Source organism: Aegilops tauschii, chromosome 5 (assembly GCF_002575655.3).
Source record: "Aegilops tauschii subsp. strangulata cultivar AL8/78 chromosome 5, Aet v6.0, whole genome shotgun sequence".
Taxonomy (NCBI): Eukaryota; Viridiplantae; Streptophyta; class Magnoliopsida; order Poales; family Poaceae; genus Aegilops; species Aegilops tauschii.
In genome coordinates, this window is record NC_053039.3 from 437,524,429 (window position 1) to 437,545,133 (window position 20,705).

The following is a 20,705-nucleotide window of genomic DNA, read 5'->3' on the forward strand; positions in this document are numbered from 1 at the left end:
TCCATAAAAGTGCCTCCCGCGGCCGAATCTAAAAGATTTCTAGAAGCAAAATTCAATCCGGCATAAAAAATTTGTATAATCATCCACAAATTCAAACCATGCGTAGGGCAATTACGTATCATTAATTTCATCCTCTCCCAAGCTTGTGCAACATGTTCATGATCAAGTTGCTTAAAATTCATAATATCGTTTCTAAGAGAGATAATCTTAGCGGGAGGAAAATACTTAGAGATAAAAGCATCTTCGCACTTATTCCAAGAATCAATACTATTTTTAGGCAAAGACGAAAACCAAGCTTTAGCACGATCTCTAAGCGCAAAAGGAAATAGCTTCAATTTAACAATATCATTGTCAACATCTTTCTTCTTTTGCATATCACACAAATCAACGAAGCTATTTAGATGAGTAGCGGTATCTTCACTAGGATGGCCGGCGAATTGATCTTTCATGACAAGATTCAACAAAGCAGCATTGATTTCACAAGATTCAGTATCGGTAAGAGGAGCAATCGGAGTGCTAAGGAAATCATTGTTGTTGGTATTGGTAAAGTCACATAATTTGGTATTATCTTGAGCCATCGTGACAAAGAAGCAATCCAACACACGAGCAAACAAGAAGCAAGCGAAAAAGAGGCGAACGGAAAAGAGAGGGCGAATAAAACGGCAAGGGTGAAGTGGGGGAGAGGAAAACGAGAGGCAAATGGCGAATAATGTAATGCGGGAGATAAGGGTTTGTGATGGTACTTGGTATGTTGACTTTTGCGTAGACCTCCCCGGCAACGGCGCCAGAAATCCTTCTTGCTACCTCTTGAGCACTGCGTTGGTTTTCCCTTGAAGAGGAAAGGGTGATGCAGCAAAGTAGCGTAAGTATTTCCCTCAGTTTTTGAGAAGCAAGGTATCAATCCAGTAGGAGGCCACGCACGAGTCCCTCGCACCTACACAAACAAATAAATTCTCGCAACCAACGCGATAAGGGGTTGTCAATCCCTACACGGTCACTTACGAGAGTGAGATCTGATAGATATGATAAGATAATATTTTTGGTATTTTTATGATAAAGATGCAAAACAAAGAAAGTAAAATAAAAACGACAATGGAAATAGCTAAGTGTTGGAAGATTAATATGATGGAAAATAGACCCGGGGGCCATAGGTTTCACTAGCACTATCACTGTTACTCCACACATCGACCGCTATCCAGCATGCATCTAGAGTATTAAGTTCATAAGAATAGAGTAACGCTTTAAGCAAGATGACATGATGTAGAGGGATAAACTCATGCAATATGATATAAACCCCATCTTGTTATCCTCGATGGCAACAATACAATACGTGCCTTGCTGCCCCTACTGTCACTGGGAAAGGACACCGCAAGATTGAACCCAAAGCTAAGCACTTCTCCCATTGCAAGAAAGATCAATCTAGTAGGCCAAACCAAACTGATAATTCGAAGAGACTTGCAAAGATAACCAATCATACATAAAAGAATTCAGAGAAGATTCAAATATTGTTCATAGATAAACTTGATCATAAACCCACAATTCATCGGTCTCAACAAACACACCGCAAAAGAAGATTACATCGAATAGATCTCCACAAGAGAGGGGGAGAACATTGTATTGAGATCCAAAAAGAGAGAGAAGCCATCTAGCTAATAACTATGGACCCGAAGGTCTGAGGTAAACTACTCACACTTCATCGGAGAGGCTATGGTGTTGATGTAGAAGCCCTCCATGATCAATGCCCCCTCCGGCGGAGCTCCGGAACAGGCCCCAAGATGGGATCTCACGGGTACGGAAGGTTGCGGCGGTGGAATTAGGTTTTTGGCTCCGTATCTGGTAGTTTGGGGGTACGTAGGTATATATAGGAGGAAGGAGTACGTCGGTGGAGCAATGTGGGGCCCACGAGGGTGGAGGGCGCGCCTAGGGGGTAGGCGCGCCCCCTACCTCGTGGCTTCCTGGTAGCTTTCTTGACGTAGGGTCCAAGTCCTCTGGATCATGTTCGTTCCGAAAATCACGTTCTCGAAGGTTTCATTCCGTTTGGACTCTGTTTTGATATTCTTTTTCTGCGGAACTCTGAAATAGGCAAAAAAACAGCAATTCTGGGCTGGGCCTCTGGTTAATAGGTTAGTCCCAAAAATAATATAAAAGTGTATAATAAATCCCAATAATGTCCAAAACAGAATATAATATAGCATGGAGCAATCAAAAATTGTAGATACGTTGGAGACGTATCAGGCCTCAAGCCCCGGCCGTAGGGACGGCCGCTCCCATGGCAGAAGAAACGCCTTTGGTCCTTGCCGTCGAGCCCCAGGCTCCGGCATGGGCACAGCATACCGTCTGTTTCCTCCAGACAGGGGAACTTCCTGAGGAGCAGGAAGAAGCGGAAAAGGTAGCCCGTCGGTCTGCCTTGTACCAGTTCGTCGACGACGTCCTGTAAAGAAAAAGACCGAACGGCGTGAAATTGAAGTGCATCCCCCGGGAGGAAGGACTGGAGCTGTTGGGAGAGATACATGGAGGCATATGTGGCTCCCACATAGGGTCGAGGGCCCTTGCCGGCAAGGCTTCTTCTGGCCCACCGCCCTCCAGGATGCAACGGCACTAGTAACCAGGTGTGAAGCGTGCCAGTTCCATTCGAAGAAGCTTCATCAACCAACTCAAGCCCTTCAAACAATCCCTCTCTCCTGGCCATTTTCGGTCTGGGGGCTCGACATACTGGGCCCTTTCCCCCGCGCTGTCGGGGGCTTTGAGTACTTGTATGTTGCAATCGACAAGTTCACAAAGTGGCTGGAGGTGGAGGCAGTGAGGAAGGTTACCGCACAGTCAGCCGTCAAGTTCTTCAAGGGGCTAGCCTGTCGTTTTGGTGTACCAAACAGAGTCATCACCGACAACGGCACGTAGTTCACAAGCCACACCTTCATGCAGTACATCCAAGACCTCGGCAGCAAGGTCTATTTCACTTCCATGGCACACCCACGGAGCAACGGCCAGGTGGAGAGGGCAAATGCTGAAGTGTTGCGAGGCCTGAGGACAAAGACTTTTCATAGGCTGCACAAAAGTGGAAGGCGCTGGATTGATGAGTTTCCGGCGGTTCTTTGGTCGATCAGAACGACACCAAATCGAGCCACCGGCCAGACACCCTTTGCCCTAGTATATGGGGCAGAAACAGTTCTCCCCACGAAACTCATATACGGGTCACCTCGAGTGCTCTCTTATGACGAGCTTGAGCAAGAGCAATTGCGGCAAGATGACGCAACGCTCCTTGAGGAAGATCGTCTTCGGGCGGCTGTGAGAGCAGCACGCTACCAGCAAGCCTTGCACCGCTACCATAGCCGCAAGGTTCATGCCCGAAGCTTTGAGGAAGGCGACCTTGTTCTTCGGCGCGTTCAGTCGGCCAAGAATTCCAAAAAGTTGACGCCGAAGTGGGAAGGCCCTTATCGGGTAATACGAGTCACCAGGCCCGGCGCATTCCGCCTGGAGACCGAAGATGCTGTCCCAGTGAGCAACTCCTGGAACATCGAACATCTTCGCAAGTTTTACCCATAAGGCGCGGTTGCCGGGCCTCCCGGCAAACCACCTTTTGTACAAGCCTTGCCGGAAGGGCATGTAACCCTCTGTACAAAGCCAGGCGCAGACCCTGAGCATAAATAAATGAAGCGAGGGCGCCCTAAGTTTTAGCATGCATGCTAGGTTGAGTCTCTCCCTCGGTTAGGGTTGATAGTGCTTAGCGGCGACTAACCCCTAGCCTAGAGGTCGAGTGTGCGTCTTTCTATTCTCTTTGGTTCGCAGGGCACGTGGGCACTTCTGCCAAGCCGCTTGGGAGAAAGAGAACGGATCGGTGCTCCGGCCCCGGCAAGCTAAGACTGCCGGGGGCTGAGGACACAAGGATCCAACCACGGCAAGCCAAGGTTGCCGGGGGCTGCGGATTCAGATAAGTCTTTCATCCCCCTGTTATGCATTTCCGTATAGAACTGGGACATGTGAAACCTCGTTTATATTCTTAAACCACCGTGCTCCCCTTTTCCTGTACCCAAGAGATATCTCCTGGGTCGGAACTTGGTCGTAGTCGCGGTGGCGAGGAAATGAATGAGGGGCCTAACTCTACTTCGCCCCTGCCTCCGCTAAGAGCGCGAGAATGGTCGACTGAAGTGGGAGACGGCAAGGCCTGTTGCCGGGCGACAATGTTTATCTTAAGAATAACAAGGATTCGTCCTTGGCGTGGGCCTCGCTCACGCACAAAGAACCCGGCAAGCACCCTTTTTCATTAAAAACATCCCATACAGATATAGTTCATACGGAATTAAAAACATGAGCAAGGGGATTACAAGTCTTAAAATTAACACGTGCCCGCAGGCTTACAAACTAAAAAGAGATAAGGTGCTCGTAATCCCTTTCTTGTCCCTCTCCTCAGAAGGTGGAACAAGGCAGCAGGAGGGCAAAAAGAGCGCCTAGGCAAGGGACGAGGAGCAGAAGGCGCCAAGAGAACATCTTGGTGCCGGGAAAGGAGCTGGAAGACGAGGCAGCGGGCCGGCAATACGCGACGAAGGCGTCGGTGCCCGCGTACTCCGACTTGACGGCCGCCACCCGCCTTCTTCACCTTCTCCGGCCCTCCTACACCAGCCGCCCAAGGAGATGACGGGAGCACCCCGATGGAGAGCTTGGCGAGGATGGCCCTCGGCAGGGCGCGTGGCCGAGGGAGGAGCGGCGCGGTCAGTCGGAGTCGGGGTCGGCATCCCGCCGCTCGACTCTCTCGTCATCGCTGTCGCTGTCCTCCTCGTCACTCCCGCTCGAGGAGGAATCTTCATCATCGGAGGAGCTCTCCACGCAGCACTTCAGGCGAGTTCCAAGATCTCCGAAGACCTTGACGGAGAACAGGTCGCCCTCCATTAACTTGAAGTAGAGGATGAGCCCCGTCGTAAGGCTGTGGATGTGAGCAAACGTCTTCCATCCACGACGGAGGTACATGACGTGAGGAGCGGGGAAGTCAACGTCGACCCGCGTGCCGCCATTCTCGCAGCCCCTCATGTGTAGCCCGAGGGTCTGGGGCAGATCGGGCTCCATCTCCAGAGCAAATGGGGTGGGGAGGCGGAGGCGAAGCTGCGGCGGCCGGCGCAGCCTGATGAAGAACTCCCGAGGCTGGTCCCCAACGTGGCCCTCCATCACAGGCGGCATCGCTGGCGGAGGCACGGACATCGCGCCGCCTCGCCCCCTCTCCCCCGAACGCCGCGGCGACCTCGGCCTCGCCCCCTCCCCCTTCCTCTTGCAGCCGGCTCCGCCGCCGCGAGCTCGTGGGAAGGAGGACCGCGTTGTCGAGCGGCGACCCTCGCCCCCACCGTTGAAGGGCCTGCGCCCCCTCTCGCCCTGACGGGTGGAAGGAAGGAGCGGAAGTGGAAGAAGATGGATGCTGGGAGGACGTGGGATGACATCCCCCTCCCCCTCCTTATAAAGGGGCAGGGTCGAGGCCCGGCCGCCCCACTTGACCAATACAGCCATCGGAGGCGTAGGGAATCAGGACCGCCCCGCTGCCCCAACTAGCGACGGCCCGGTTTCCCGCCTCCACCACCTGCCACCTGCATGAGGGGCACGTGGCGAGCGAGCAGGATCGAGGGGACGGGTGAGGCGACCGTTCCCCACCCCGTGATCGTGGGGCGCGGGCGCCTTGAAGACCGCAACCCGAGTCCACTAAGTAAATGAGTCGCGCCTCTGCGCCTCTCTCTTTTTCTTATGGGGAAGGCGCGAGCCGCCTCTTTACTACGATGTGACGCATGCGTGCGGAAACCGCCCCATGCATGACCCCCACGTCACGCACGACCCTCCACGTCGCGTGTTCAACGTGGGTCGTGGGGAAGCACAGCGGACGAAGAATTACTGCGGTAAAATCCGCCCCACCTTCCCGCGCAACGTTTTGGGCCTAGCCCAACAACGCGTCGCGCTTATGTGTGGCCCAGGCCCGGGGGCTCCTGTCGGTGTACAAAAGTAGGGGCTCTCCTTTTGACCCCTTTACTTGTGCACTGGCAGTCAGAGCCGCGCGCCGCGGCCACGCTTAGCATGGCAGAAGAGGGGAGCCGGAGAGAAGTCAAAGCACAAGACAAACAAGGCAACGCCAAGACAAGAAACACAAGACGGCAAAGGGGCGAGGTGGACTCCCCCGGCAAGACCCTTGCCGGGGCGGTCTCCGCGGCCCCGGCAAGACCCTTGCCGGGGCAGCCTGCCCAATGCCAGCAGAGTAAGCCACCCTTGAGCCCAAGGGTTCCAAACACCATCAACAACTACTTTGGACCCAGGGCTCGGGAGAGGCACCTCTGTGGTGGCATGCAGATCTTCGTCAAGATCATAAACATGTGACATCAGATGAGGACCAGAAGACGGCGACCCTCGGCTGGATTCCAGCCGAGGGAATCCACAAGACCCCCGGCAAGCGCCTTGCCGGGGACAACTACGACGCCGCGGGTAGACCCTTGCCGGGCCCCCAGCAAGATCCTTGCCGAAGGCGTCAGCGGGGCCACTGCCAGGCCCGCGCCAGCCAAGACTCCGCCGCCGTTCGCATGCAGCTGCCAGCCCAACCAGCTGGGCAGGCGCCTGCGTGGCAACATGCGGCTTCCAGGCCAACTCAGCAAGCACCTGCGTGATGGCGTGCAGATCTTCGTGAAGGCCCTGCCACCGCGCCACCTTAGCTGCTTGCCTGCCTACATGGTGCTGCATGCATCGCTGGCCTGGGCGCGTGTCGAAGCGAGGCGGAGCGGCGACGGACGGGACGGGCCTCGTTCCCGTCCCCTATAAATCTAATGGACACCTAAGTAGCGCATTTAATGCACTTTGTCCCGTAATGCCGGGAGATAAGCTCGCACACTGTAGGCCTTTCCACCTCCTGTGTGCCACTGTGGCAACCCTTTTTCCTATAAAAGGAGGCCCGAGGCAACCAGGAGGGGGATTCGGCTCTTTGAAACTACGCAGCCACCGTAGCTAGTTGAAGAGCTCACGGACACTCTGAAATACATCCACCAAAGCAGGACTAGGGTTTTACGCATCTTCGCGGCCCGAACCTGGGTAAACGATCCGTGTGCTAGTTCCTAAACCTGCTCTTCTCACGACCCCGCGCCCGCCGACCGTAGAAGGGATCCCAGTGATCCCATAGGTGTCGTTCTCACCGACACACCAGATGCCTGCTTATATAAATATACCTCGCCGGTCTCTACTATTTCAAGATCAACATTTTCTTCATCATCATAATCATAGTTCATGACTTCATCAATTCGGTCGTCGTGATCGAATATCATATCACCCTCCCGGTATTGTTCAGATATTGGGAGCCGTCACCTTCTTCATTCTGATCATCTGGCCCGCGAGGGGAGCGTATGATCTCGAACAGGGCCTCTTCTCCTTCTCTACCGGTATTGTCCGCCATAACTTTTATTTAACTAATCTAGAAGAAATATGAAACAATTTTGTATTCAAATTACAATGCATGCATGCAATCAATAAGGAAAAATGGAATCATAGTGCATAATATGCATCATCGAATATAATCTCGAATAATATATATAATCTCGAATACATCGTCTCGAATATTATATATCGAATGCATCGTCTCAAATATTATATATCGAATACATCACTAGCTAGCTAGCTAATAAAGATTGAATACTACAGAATAATCTAGGCCACTCGCGGTTCCTGAGGCGCGGGTGGTGGACACCCAAAGAGAAGGAACCATCATAGGATCATAGCTCGGGTCATCTCCCCAAAGAACCTGCCAGGTATTGGAGAACCTGACGTCCGTAGCACCCATGTAGCGACGGACGTGCTTGTCCTCCTCCCTGACACAGCTATGTACCACCTCCGGCAGGGCCGGCTCCCTCCGCACCGAAAGTGGCCCACGCGAACGCCACCAAATGAGCTCAGGGTCGACGACGGGACCCGGGGCTGAGTTCCTCACCAAGCGGCGCGCCCCTGAAGGTAGCACCTCCCAGTGCCAGCCCGGCGGAGCCTAGTCCCGGACATGGGTCCTCTGAACCAGGACGTCGTCGCGAACGGGTCGACGGCGAGGATGCGGGCCGGGTATCGTCGAGAACAAATACTATATGCAAATGTAACATTTTTTAAATGATTGGATTGTGATTTCTTATATACAAATTTAAAAAATGATATCGTTGCATATGTCAAAATTCTATATGCAAATTCAATATGCATCTATATGCAAATTCTAAATTTCTATAACTAAAATTATAAGAAACTAAAAAAACATCGATCATCGTCTAACAATTTGACATTAATCTAATTCATCTAACTAAAACTAACATTTCTAAAATTTCTATATAACTAACATTTCTATCACTAAAAAACAGAAAAAAATTCTAACATTTCTAGAACTAAAAAACATAAAAATTACTAACATTTTTATAACTAACAATGTGTGTGTGTGTGTGTGTGTGGCCATGGCGGGGCAGGAGCTCACCGGCGAGGCGAGGCGACGGGGTCGGCAACAGGGACGGCGACGACGGGGATGGCGACGAGCGGTGACAGGGACGACGACGGGCGGCGATGACGGGGATGGTGACGGGCGGTGATGACGGGGGGGGCGACAGTTGGAGAGTTGAGGGACCTGATTAGGTCGTACAACCCAGCGGTGGTTTTTCTGTGTGAGATGAAGAAGAAGGCGCGGGCTATGGAGAAAGCTAAATGGAGTTTAGGTTTCCGTCATGGTGTTGCGGTGGATTGCGAGGGAAGGAGTGGTGGATTAGCTCTACTGTGGAGGGATCATATATCAGTTACTCTCAGACCGTGGTTCCAGTACTATATTGATGCGGAAATCATGTCAAAGGGAAGAACCGTTAGATTCACTGGAGTCTACTGTGAACCTAGGACGAAGCACAGGCGGAAGACGTGGGAGGCCCTCCGTTATTTGAGACGACAAGACAATCTACCGAGATTCTTTTTCAAACGGAGCAGAAAGGAGGCAATCCGAGGAACTTCAATCAGATGGAGGACTTTCGGGAGTGCCTTGGTGATTGCGGATTAGCGGACTTGGGTTTCACTGGTTACCCTTTCACGTGGGACAATAGGCAAGAAGAGGGGGCAAACATTCAGGTTCGGCTCGATAGGGCCACATGCAATGACGAGCTTTTGCATCTCTTTCCGGAGACGGCGGTTGAACATGTTCTTATGGAGGAGTCTGACCATGCGGCACTGCTAATTAGAGCGGCGGCATCACTGGATGCTGCGGGCCTCAAGAAGCAAAAGGTTTTTAGATTCGAAGAAGCATGGATCAGGCATGATGATTATGAACAGATGATTGTGAGGGCCTGGGAGCAAGCAAAGGAACAACATGGAGTGCATGCCGGAATGAGCAGGAAACTGGGCACTCTTACCAAGGCCATGCAGACGTGGAGTAGGGAAGCGTTTGGTTCCCTGCGCAAGCAGATTTCCAGGTTAAAAACTCAGTTGAAAGATGCAAAAGAAAGGTCGCTGGTGACCGGTTATTTCCAGGAGGTCAAGGATATAGAGAGCCAGCTTCATGATCTGTATGAGAAGGAGGAGATCTACTACAAACAACGTTCGTGGATTGACTGGCTGCAGTGGGGTGATCAAAATACAAAGTATTTCCAGAATAGAGCATCGCATCGAAGGAGAAAAAACACGGTCAAGGCACTACGCAGGGAGGATGGCACACTCTGTACCTTGGACGATGACATGTGGACTATGGCTAGGAATTTTTATGCTTCTTTGTTCAGCTCCGAGGGCTCTAATGAGGCGGCCAGTGTGCTACATCACATTAATACTCTAGTCTCGGAGGAGATGAATGGGAAGCTCACTGCCATGATCACCGACTCTGAAATTGAGACAGCTCTATTTCAGATGGGCCCTACGAAGGCGCCAGGGCCGGACGGCTTCCCGGCTTTGTTCTATCAACGACACTGGTCGCTAGTTAAGGAGGATGTGTGCAGGTCGGTCAAGGATTATTTGGAGGGGGTGGCGACTCCGGAAGGTTTCAATGATACAGTTATTGTGATGATTCCTAAAGTCACATCACCGGAGTTGTTGTCTCAAGCAGTCTGTGTAATGTACTCTATAAAATCGCAACAAAAGTACTAGCCAATAGACTCAAGGGAATCCTCCCTGTCTTGATCTCAGAAGAGCAGAGCGCATTTGTACCGGGACGACTCATCACGGATAAAGTTTTGGTGGCTTATGAGTGCGTCCATGCCATACGGATGAGGAAGAGGAAGAAGGCCTTGTGTGTGATTAAATTAGACATGATGAAGGTTTATGACAGAGTGGAGTGGATTTTCCTTGAGAGGGTGTTGGAGAAGTTTGGTTTTCATGAAGCATGGATTCTGATGATAATGAGGTGCGTGACGTCGGCACGATTTATGGTGAAGCTGAATGGGGGGGTCTCGGATTCCTTTCTGCCGTCTAGGGGTCTCCATCAAGGGGATCCCCTCTCACCTTATTTGTTCTTGTTCTATGTGGAGACTTCTCGGCATTGTTGAAACATGCACAAAGCTCCGGTGATATAAAGGGGGTGTCCTTTGGGAGCACTGGCCCCATGGTTACCCACCTCCTCTTTGCAGACGACAGCATCGTGTTCCTTCAAGGAGATGAAAGTAATCTTCTGGCTCAAACAATCCTACAGGACTATGAGGCAGCGTCGGGACAGAAAGTAAACTTGCAAAAATCTTCTATATTCTTCGGTAAAGGGAGCACAGAGGATACCAAAGAACAACTGAAGGTTGTTATCGGGATTTCTTCTGAAGCTCTAGGTGAGAAATATTTGGGGCTGCCCACGGCTGTGGGTAAATCCAAGGAGGGTACTTTTAAATACGCCCGAGAGAGTGCAAAGGGTAAGGTCACTGGTTGGAAGGGGCAAGGGCTATCAAAAAAGGCCCGTGAGGTGTTGGTTAAGTCGGGGCCCCAGTGAACCCCAACATTCACCATGAGTTGCTTCCAGCTCACCAAGAAATTGTGCGGGAACCTGACATCTATCTCTTCTAACTTTTGGTGGGACGAGGCAAATGGTGAGAAGAAGGTTCACTGGATTGCGTGGAAGAAAATGTGTGAAAGCAAACAGGAGGGCGGGATGGGTTTTAGAGACATGGAAGCTTTCAACCAAGCTTTGCTCGCCAAGCAAGCTTGGAGATTATTACAGGTCCAGTCTTCTCTGTGTGGTCACGTCCTCAAGCACGCTATTATGTTCATGGATCTATCCTCAATGCAACTTGCCCGAGCGGTGCTTCATACACCTTCAGAAGCATTCTGCATGGCAGAAACCTGCTCTTGGACGGACTTATTTGGCGTGTGGGTGATGGCTCCAACATCCGCATTCATCATGATAATTGGATCCCTCGCAAAGGCAGCCTACAGCCACTGGGCCAGGTGTATATGCCAGGGATTACGAGGGTGAGTGATCTACTAAATGATGAGGCTACAGGTTGGGATCAGCACAAGCTAGAAGCCACGTTCACCGACGAGGACGTACAAGATATCTTAAAGATTTGTGCGGGAGGACCGGGTACAGAAGATATCTTAGCTTGGAATTTTATGAACAATGGAAAGTTTTTCGTGAGGTCAGCGTACCACCTATGTATGGAGAAGAAGAAGGCAAGATCTGGACAGCCAGGCTCGTCCTCAACAGCGGTGAATCACCAGAGTTGGTTGGCGCTGTGGGGCACAAACGCGCCAGGGAAAGTGTTGATCCATGTGTGGCAGTTGATCAAGAACGGCTTGGCGGTGGGCTCAGAACTTCTTCGTAGAAGGATCAAGCCCAGCGTTTTATGCCTGGCGTGTGGACGGGAAGAAACATTGTATCACAGATTTTGGGGCTGCTATCATTCCATGCTTTTCTGGAAGGAGCTGAACTCGGTATTGGGTGCGAGGGTGGCGATCCCACCTCGATCTATGTGCGCCCAGAGTTCGGTTGCATCATGGATGCTTCAGTGGATGTCGGACGCTTCAGAGGATGAGAAGTCAGCGATGGCTCAGGGCTTATATGCGTTATGGCTGGCAAGAAATGACACCCGTGATGGAGAAAGAATTGAGGAGGCCAACATGGTGGCGAGGAGAGCAGCAGCGCTTATGATAGAATGGAAGGATCGTCGGGGCCAGACGGAGACCTCGACAACACCTACCCAACGCGCTGCATGGGAACCACCGGAGGCGGGCTGGCTCAAGGACAACGTCGATGGTGCTATGTCTCGGGCAAAGCAGGGTCGAGGTGGTGGTGTTGTGTTCAGGGATGAAGATGGTGCCTTCAGAGGAGCGGATGCTGTCTTTCTTCCGGAGATCACATCGGCAGAAGTGGCGGAGCTGCAGGCCTGCAGGAGGGCGGTCGAGCTAGCCTTGCAAAGAGGGGTGCCAAAGCTTCATCTGGAGACCGACTGCCTTAATGTGGCCAGGATGCTAAATGAGCAAGACCGAAATCTGTCGGCGGTGGGTATCTTGGTGGAAGAAATCAAGCTGATGGCCACAAACTTGGGGGAGTTCAAAGCTACGTGGGTGCGAAGGGAGGCGAATAAAGCGAATCATGAGATTGCCCGTTTTGGTTTTTGTAATAGTGTTTCGGTGTCGTGGGAGATGTCTCCCCCAGATTGTATTCTCAGTATTGTTTCTGATGAACTTCCTATATTAGCCTAATAAAGTGAGGAAGTGATTTTCAAAAAAAAATATTGATCCAGTGCCCAGTGCCAGTTCCTGTTTTTTGCATGTTTTTGTTTCATAGAATATCCATATCAAACGGAGTCCAAACGGGATAAAAACGGACAGAGATTATTTTTGGAATATTCGAAGAATATGGGAAGGAAAATCCACGCGAGACGGTGCCCAAGGGAGGCACGAGGCAGGGGGCGCTCCCCTGACCATTGTGGGCCCCCCGTAAGGCGGTTGATTCCCTTCTTCGGCCGCAAGAAAGCTAATTTTTAGGAAAAAAATCACGGCGAAGATTACAGTCCAATCGAAGTTATGGATCTCCATATATATACAAAACGGTGAAAGGGCAGCCGACCAGAACGCAGAAACAGAGAGAGACAGAGAGAAAGATCCAATCTCGGAGGGGCTTTCGCCCCTCCCGTGCCATGGAGTCCAAGGACCAGAGGGGAAACCCTTCTCCCATCTAGGAAGGAGGTCAAGGAAGAAGAAGAAGAAGGGGGCCCCTCTCCCCCTCTCTTCCGGTGGCGCCGGAACGCTGCCGTGGCACCATCATCATCACCGCAATCTTCACCAACAACTTCACCGCGATCATCACCAACTCTTCCCCCCTCTATGCAGCGGTGTAACCCCTCTTTTACCCGCTATACTCTCTACTTAAACATGGTGCTCAACGCTATATATTATTTCCCAATGATGTATGGCTATCCTATGATGTTTGAGTAGATCCGTTTTGTCCTATGGGTTATTTGATGATAGTGATTGGTTTGAGTTGCATGTTTTATTATTGGTGCTGTCCTATGGTGCTCTCCGTGTCGCGCAAGTGTGAGGGATCCCCGCTGTAGGGTGTTGCAATACGTTCATGATTCACTTATAGTGGGTTGCGTGAGTGACAGAAACACAAACCCGAGTAAGGGGGTTGTTGCGTATGGGATAAAGAGGACTTGATGCTTTAATTCTATGGTTGGGTTTTACCTTAATAATCTTTAGTAGTTGCGGATGCTTTCTAGAGTTCCAATCATAAGTGCATGTGATCCAAGTAGAGAAAGTATGTTAGCTTATGCCTCTTCCTCAAATAAAATTGCAATAATGATTACCGGTCTAGTTATCGATTGCCTAGGGACAAATAACTTTCTTGTGTGACAACAAACTCTCTACTAAAACTAACTTAGTTGTGTCTTCTTCTAGACAGCCCCTACCTTTTACTTACGCGCTCTTTATTATCTTGCAAACCTATCCAACAACACCTACAAAGTACTTCTAGTTTCATACTTGTTCTAGGTAAAGCGAACGTTAAGCGTGCGTAGAGTTGTATCAGTGGTCGATAGAACTTGAGGGAATATTTGTTCTATGTTTAGCTCCTCGTTGGGTTCGACACTCTTACTTATCGAAAGAGGCTACAATTTATCCCCTATACTTGTGGGTTATCAAGACCTTTTTTTGGCGCCGTTGCCGGGGAGCAATAGTGTGGGGTGAATATTCTCGTGTGTGCTTGTTTGCTTTATCACTAAGTAATTTTTATTTGCTGTTCTTAGTTGTTTTCTATCTTTAGTTATGGGTAGGAAATGCAAAATACCAAAAAAATTAGTTGTACCTACTGAACCAATGGTTGAAGAACCACTCAAAATCTATCACACTCCTAAAGCTTATTACTTGGATCATCTTCGATCCCTATGTGCTCGTGCTGAAACCCCAACCAGCTTAGTTGAGGGCAAATCTTTAGATGAGCATGCTTGTTATGTGCGACATCATATATCTAAAAAAGGGAAACGTTTACTGGATCAAATTCATCGTTTGCAATGCTATGCTTGGAATTTATGTGAAATATATGATGTTACTTGTTGTTCTGAAAACCCTAAGAAACAGCTTCCCTACCAATGTGAGTTTATTGATAATGGAATCGTATCTTCGTATGCTAAGGGTGTTTATAATTACTATGATGTTCAACAAATTGAAGAATTTGTTGCTTTTAAGGGTGCTTATGAAATTGCTTCTTTGATTGAAACGTATGATGCTACTCTTTACAAATATTTTGCCATACTTGAATATTTTTATGAGAATTATTCTTCTAATGCCTATGTTAAACCATATATCGAGGTCTCCTCCGCTGTCCAAGAAGAGACTAATATTTTGCAGGAGCCTATGGAAGAAGAAATTGATAAAACTGTGAGCTCATTGGATGAAAAAGATGATGAGGAGAGCGAAGAACAAAAGGAGGAAGAGCGGATTAGCTACCCGTGCCCACCTTCTAATGAGAGTAACTCTTCAACTCATGCATTGTTTAATTTCCCTTCGTGCTTACCGAAGGATGAATGCTATGATGATTGTTATGATCCCATTGATTCTCTTGAAATATCCCTTTTTGATGATGCTTGCTATGCTTGTGGCCATGATGCCAATATGAATTATGCTTATGGAGATGAACTTGCTATAGTTCCTTATGTTAAACATGAAATTGTTGCTATTGCACCCACGCATGATAGTCCTATTATTTTTTTGAATTCCCCCGACTACACTATATCGGAGAAGTTTGCACTTATTAAGGATTATATTGATGGGTTGCCTTTTACCGTTGCACATGATGATTTTGATGAATATAATATGCATGTGCTTGCTGCTCCTACTTGCAATTATTATGAGAGAGGAACTATATCTCCACCTTTCTATGTTTCCAACACGATAAAATTGCAAGAAACTGTTTGTACTATGCATTGGCCTTTAATTTGTGTGCATGAATTGTTCTTTTATGACATGCCGATGCATAGGAAGAGAGTTAGACTCCGTTGTTACATGATATATGTTGCCTTATGCTCACTACTAAATGCCAAATCATTGCTAATTAAAATTGGCTTTGATATACCTTGGGATCCGGGTGGATTCACTACTTGAGCACTATATGCCTAGCTTAATGGCTTTAAAGAAAGCGCTGCCAGGGAGACAACCCAGAAGTTTTAGAGAGTCATTTATTTCTGTTGAGTGCTTTTATATAGTTAAAAAAAGAGGGGAACCCGAAACTTTTCAAAAAGAAAAGCGAAAGTGAGAAAGACGAGCATTGTTGAAGTGGGAGCTAGCCTTGAACTTTGTTCATGCTCACGGAAACTTTGTGAATCTTGATTACAGAAACTTTTCAACAAAAATAATTATCCCCTTGTACAATTTCATTGTATTATAAAAATAATGTGCCAAGGTTTGCCTTTAGGATGTTTACAATGCTTGTTGGTTTGTACGGTGCAGGACAGAAACTTTGGTTGTAGTGCTTGATTTTACATTTTTTACTGGAACGTCAAATGGTTCTGATTATTTTTGCACTGTCTTTCTATACAAATTGTTTATTTTTCCTAATTGTGGTAGAATTTATGGAGTACCAGAGGTATGGTGAATGTTCAGATTATTACAGAATGTTCTGTTTTAGACAGATTCTGTTTTTGATGCATAGTTTGCTTGTTTTGATGAAACTATCGATTTATATCAGTGGATTAAGCCATGAAAAATTTATATTACAGTAGCTACAATGCCAAAACAAAATATGAATTGGTTTGCAACAGTACTTAGAGTAGCGATTTGCTTTATTATACTAACGGATCGTACCGAGTTTTCTGTTGAAGTTTTGTGTGGATGAAGTGTTCGATGATCGAGAAGGTCTCAATGTGAGAAGAAGGAAGAGAGGCAAGAGCTCAAGCTTGGGGATGCCCGAGGCACCCCAAGTAAATATTCAAGGAGACTCAAGCGTCTAAGCTTGGGGATGCCCCGGAAGGCATCCCCTCTTTCTTCAACAAGTATCGGTATGTTTTCGGATTCGTTTCGTTCATGCGATATGTGCAATATTGGAGCGTCTTTTGCATTTAGTTTTCACTTTTCTTTTTTGCACCATGCTGGTATGAGATAGTCCTTGGTTTATTTATAGAATGCTCTATGCACTTCACTTATATCTTTTGAGTATGGCTTTATAAAATGCTTCATGCGCTTCACTTATATCATTTGAAGTTTGGATTGTCTGTTTCTCTTTACATAGAAAACCGCCATTTGTAGAATGCTCTTTTGCTTCATTTATATTTGCTAGAGCGTGGGCATATCTTTTGTAGAAAGAATTAAACTCTCTTGCTTCACTTATATCTATTTAGAGAGATGACAGGAACTGGTCATTCACATGGCTAGTCATAAAATCCTACATAAAACTTGTAGATCACTGAATATGATATGTTTGATTCCTTGCAATAGTTTTGCGATATAAAGATGGTGATATTAGAGTCATGCTAGTGGGTAGTTGTGGATTGTAGAAATACTTGTGTTGAAGTTTGTGATTCCCATAGCATGCACGTATGGTGAACCGTTATGTGATGAAGTCGGAGCATGATTTATTTATTGATTGTCTTCCTTATGAGTGGCGGTCGGGGCAAGCGATGGTCTTTTCCTACCAATCTATCCCCCTAGGAGCATGCGCATAGTGCTTTGTTTCGATGACTAATAGATTTTTGCAATAAGTATGTGAGTTCTTTATGACTAATGTTGAGTCCATGGATTATACGCACTCTCACCCTTCCACCATTGCTAGCTGATGACCCACAAGTATAGGGGATCTATCGTAGTCCTTTCGATAAGTAAGAGTGTCGAACCCAACGAGGAGCAGAAGGAAATGATAAGCGGTTTTTAGCAAGGTATTCTCTGCAAGCACTGAAATTATAGGTAACAGATAGTTTTGTGATAAGATAACTGGTAACGAGCAACAAGTAACAAAAGTAAATAAAGTGCAGCAAGGTGGCCCAATCCTTTTTGTAGCAAAGGACAAGCCTGGACAAACTCTAATATAGAGAAAAGCGCTCCCGAGGACACATGGGAATTATTGTCAAGCTAGTTTTCATCACGTTCATATGATTCGCGTTCGGTACTTTGATAATTTGATATGTGGGTGGACCGGTGCTTGGGTGCTGTCCTTACTTGGACAAGCATCCCACTTATGATTAACCCCTATTGCAGGCATCCGCAACTACAAATGAAGTATTAAGGTAAACCTAACCATAGCATGAAACATATGGATCCAAATCAGCCCCTTACAAAGCAACGCATAAACTAGGGTTTAAGCTTCTATCACTCTAGCAACCCATCATCTACTTATTACTTCCCAATGCCTTCCTTTAGGCCCATATAATGGTGAAGTGTCATGTAGTCAACGTTCACATAACACCACTAGAGGATAGACAACATACATCTCATCAAAATATCGAACGAATACCAAATTCACATGACTACTAATAGCAAGACTTCTCCCATGTCCTCAGGAACAAACGTAACTACTCACAAAGCATATTCATGTTCATAATCAGATGAGTATTAATATGCATAAAGGATCTGAACATATGATCTTCCACCAAATAAACCAACTAGCATCAACTACAAGGAGTAATCAACACTACTAGCAACCTACAGGTACCAATCCCAGACTTAGAGACAAGAATTGGATACAAGAGATGAACTAGGGTTTGAGAGGAGATGGTGCTGGTGAAGATGTTGATGGAGATTGCCCTCTCCCGATAAGAGGAGCGTCGGTGATGATGATGGCGATGATTTCCCCCTCCCGGTGGGAAGTGTACCTGGCAGGACAGCTCTGCCGGAGCCCTAGATTGGTTCCGCCAAGGTTCCGCCTCGTGGCGGCGGAGTCTCGTCCCGAAAGCTTGCTTATGATTTTTCTTCGGATGAAAGACTTCATATAGCAGAAGATGGGCACCGGAGGGCCAACAGGGGGCCCACGAGGCAGGGGGCGCGCCCAGGGGGTAGGGCGCGCCCCCCACCCTCGTGGCCAGGGTGTGGGCCCCCTCTGGTATTTCTTCCACTCAGTGTTTTTTATTATTTCCAAAAATGACTTTCGCGGAGTTTTAGGACTTTTGGAGTTGTGCAGAATAGGTCTCTAATATTTGCTCCTTTTCCAGCCCAGAATTCCAGCTGCCGGCATTCTCCCTCCTTATGTAAACCTTGTAAAATAAGAGAGAATAGGCATAAGTATTGTGACATAATGTATAGTGACAGCCTATAATGCAATAAATATCGATATAAAAGCATGATGCAAAATGGACGTATCACTAACCTCTCTAGTACCGCGCAACTTTCGCCCGTACCATAAACCCACCATGTACCTTCCTCAAAACAGCCACCATACCTACCTATCATGGCATTTCCATAGCCATTCCGAGATATATTACCATGCAACTTCCATCATCATCATATACATGACTTGAGCATTCATTGTCATATTGCTTTGCATGATCGTAAGATAGCTAGCATGATATTTTCATGGCTTGTCCGTTTTTTGATATCTTTGCTATGCTAGATCATTGCACATCCCGGTACACCACCGGAGGCATTCATATAGAGTCATATCTTTGTTCTAGTATCGAGTTGTAATATTGAGTTGTAAGTAAATAAAAGTGTGATGATCATCATTATTAGAGCATTGTCCCAGTGAGGAAAGGATGATGGAGACTATGATTCCCCCATAAGTCGGGATGAGACTCTGGACTTTACAAATAAATAAAAGAGGCCAATGAAGCCCAAAAAAAGAGGCCAAAGAAGCCCACCAAAACAAAAAAAAAAGAGAAAAAAACAAAAAATGACAGAAAAAGAGAGAAGGGGCAATGTTACTATCCTTTTACCACACTTGTGCTTCAGAGTAGCACCATGTTCTTCATATAGAGAGTCTCTTGAGTTATCACTTTCATATACTAGTGGGAATTTTCATTATAGAACTTGGCTTGTATATTCCGATGATGGGCTTCCTCAAACGCCCGAGGTCTTCATGAGCAAGCAAGCTGGATGCACACCCACTTAGTTTTCAGTCTGAGCTTTCATACACTTATAGCTCTTAGTGCATCTATTGCATGGCAATCCCTACTCACTCACATTGATATCTATTAATGGGCATCTCCATAGCCCGTTGATACACCTAGTTGATGTGAGACTATCTTCTCCTTTTTGTCTTCTCCACAACCACCATTCTATTCCACCTATAGTGCTATGTCCATGGCTCACGCTCATGTATTGCGTGAAAGTTGAAAAGGTTTGAGAACGTCAAAAGTATGAAACAATTGCTTGGCTTGTCATCGGGGTTGTGCATGATTTGAATATTTTGTGTGGTGAAGATGGAGCATAGCCAGACTATATGATTTGTAGGGATAACTTTCTTTGGCCATGTTATTTTGAAAAGACATGATTGCTTTATTAGTAGGCTTGAAGTATTATTGTTTTTATGTCAAATGATAGACTATTGCTTTGAATCACTCGTATCTTATTATTCATTCCATGATTAGATACATGATCAAGATTATGCTAGGTAGCATTCCACTTCAAAAATTATCTTTTTTATCATTTACCTACTCGAGGACGAGCAGGAATTAAGCTTGGGGATGCTGATACGTCTCCGTCGTATCTATAATTTTTTATTGTTCCATGCCAATATTCTACAACCTTCATATATTTTTGGCAACTTTTTATACTATTTTTGGGGACTAACATATTGATCCAGTGCCCAGTGCCAGTTCCTGTTTGTTGCATGTTTTTGTTTTGCAGAATATCCATATCAAACGGAGTCCAAAGGGGATAAAAATGGACGGAGATTATTTTTGGAATATTCGGAGAATATGGGAAGGAAAATCCACGCGAGACGGTGCCCGAGGGAGGCACGAGGCAGGGGGGCGCGCCCCACCCCCCTGGGCGCGCCCCTGACCCTCGTGGGCCCCCCGTAAGGCGGTTGATGCCCTTCTTTGGCCGCAAGAAAGCTAATTTTTAGGAAAAAATCACGGCGAAGATTTCAGTCCAATCGAAGTTATGGATCTCCATATATATACGAAACGGTGAAAGGGTAGCCGACCAGAACGCAGAAACAGAGAGAGACAGAGAGACAGATCCAATCTTGGAGGGGCTTTCTCCCCTCCCATTCCATGGAGGCCAAGGACTAGAGGGGAAACCCTTCTCCCATCTAGGGAGGAGGTCGAGGAAGAAGAAGAAGAAGGGGCCCCCTCTCCCCCTCTCTTCCGGTGGCGCCAGAACGCTGTCGTGGCCACCATCATCATCACCGCAAT

General features: G+C 47.5%; 1 protein-coding gene across 1 annotated transcript; it reads left to right on the forward strand.

Moving 5' to 3' along the window:
* The first annotated feature begins 11,967 nt into the window (after positions 1 to 11,967).
* Positions 11,968 to 12,627, forward strand: LOC109740727 (uncharacterized). The gene has a single exon (XM_020299778.1). The coding sequence runs from the start codon at positions 11,968 to 11,970 to the stop codon at positions 12,625 to 12,627; it is 660 nt and encodes a 219-aa protein (XP_020155367.1).
* The last annotated feature ends 8,078 nt before the right edge of the window (positions 12,628 to 20,705 follow it).

Bases quoted from the DNA above. Each gene is read 5' to 3' on its own strand.
- LOC109740727 (XM_020299778.1), top strand. From the start codon at position 11,968: ATGGCTCAGGGCTTATATGCGTTATGGCTGGCAAGAAATGACACCCGT.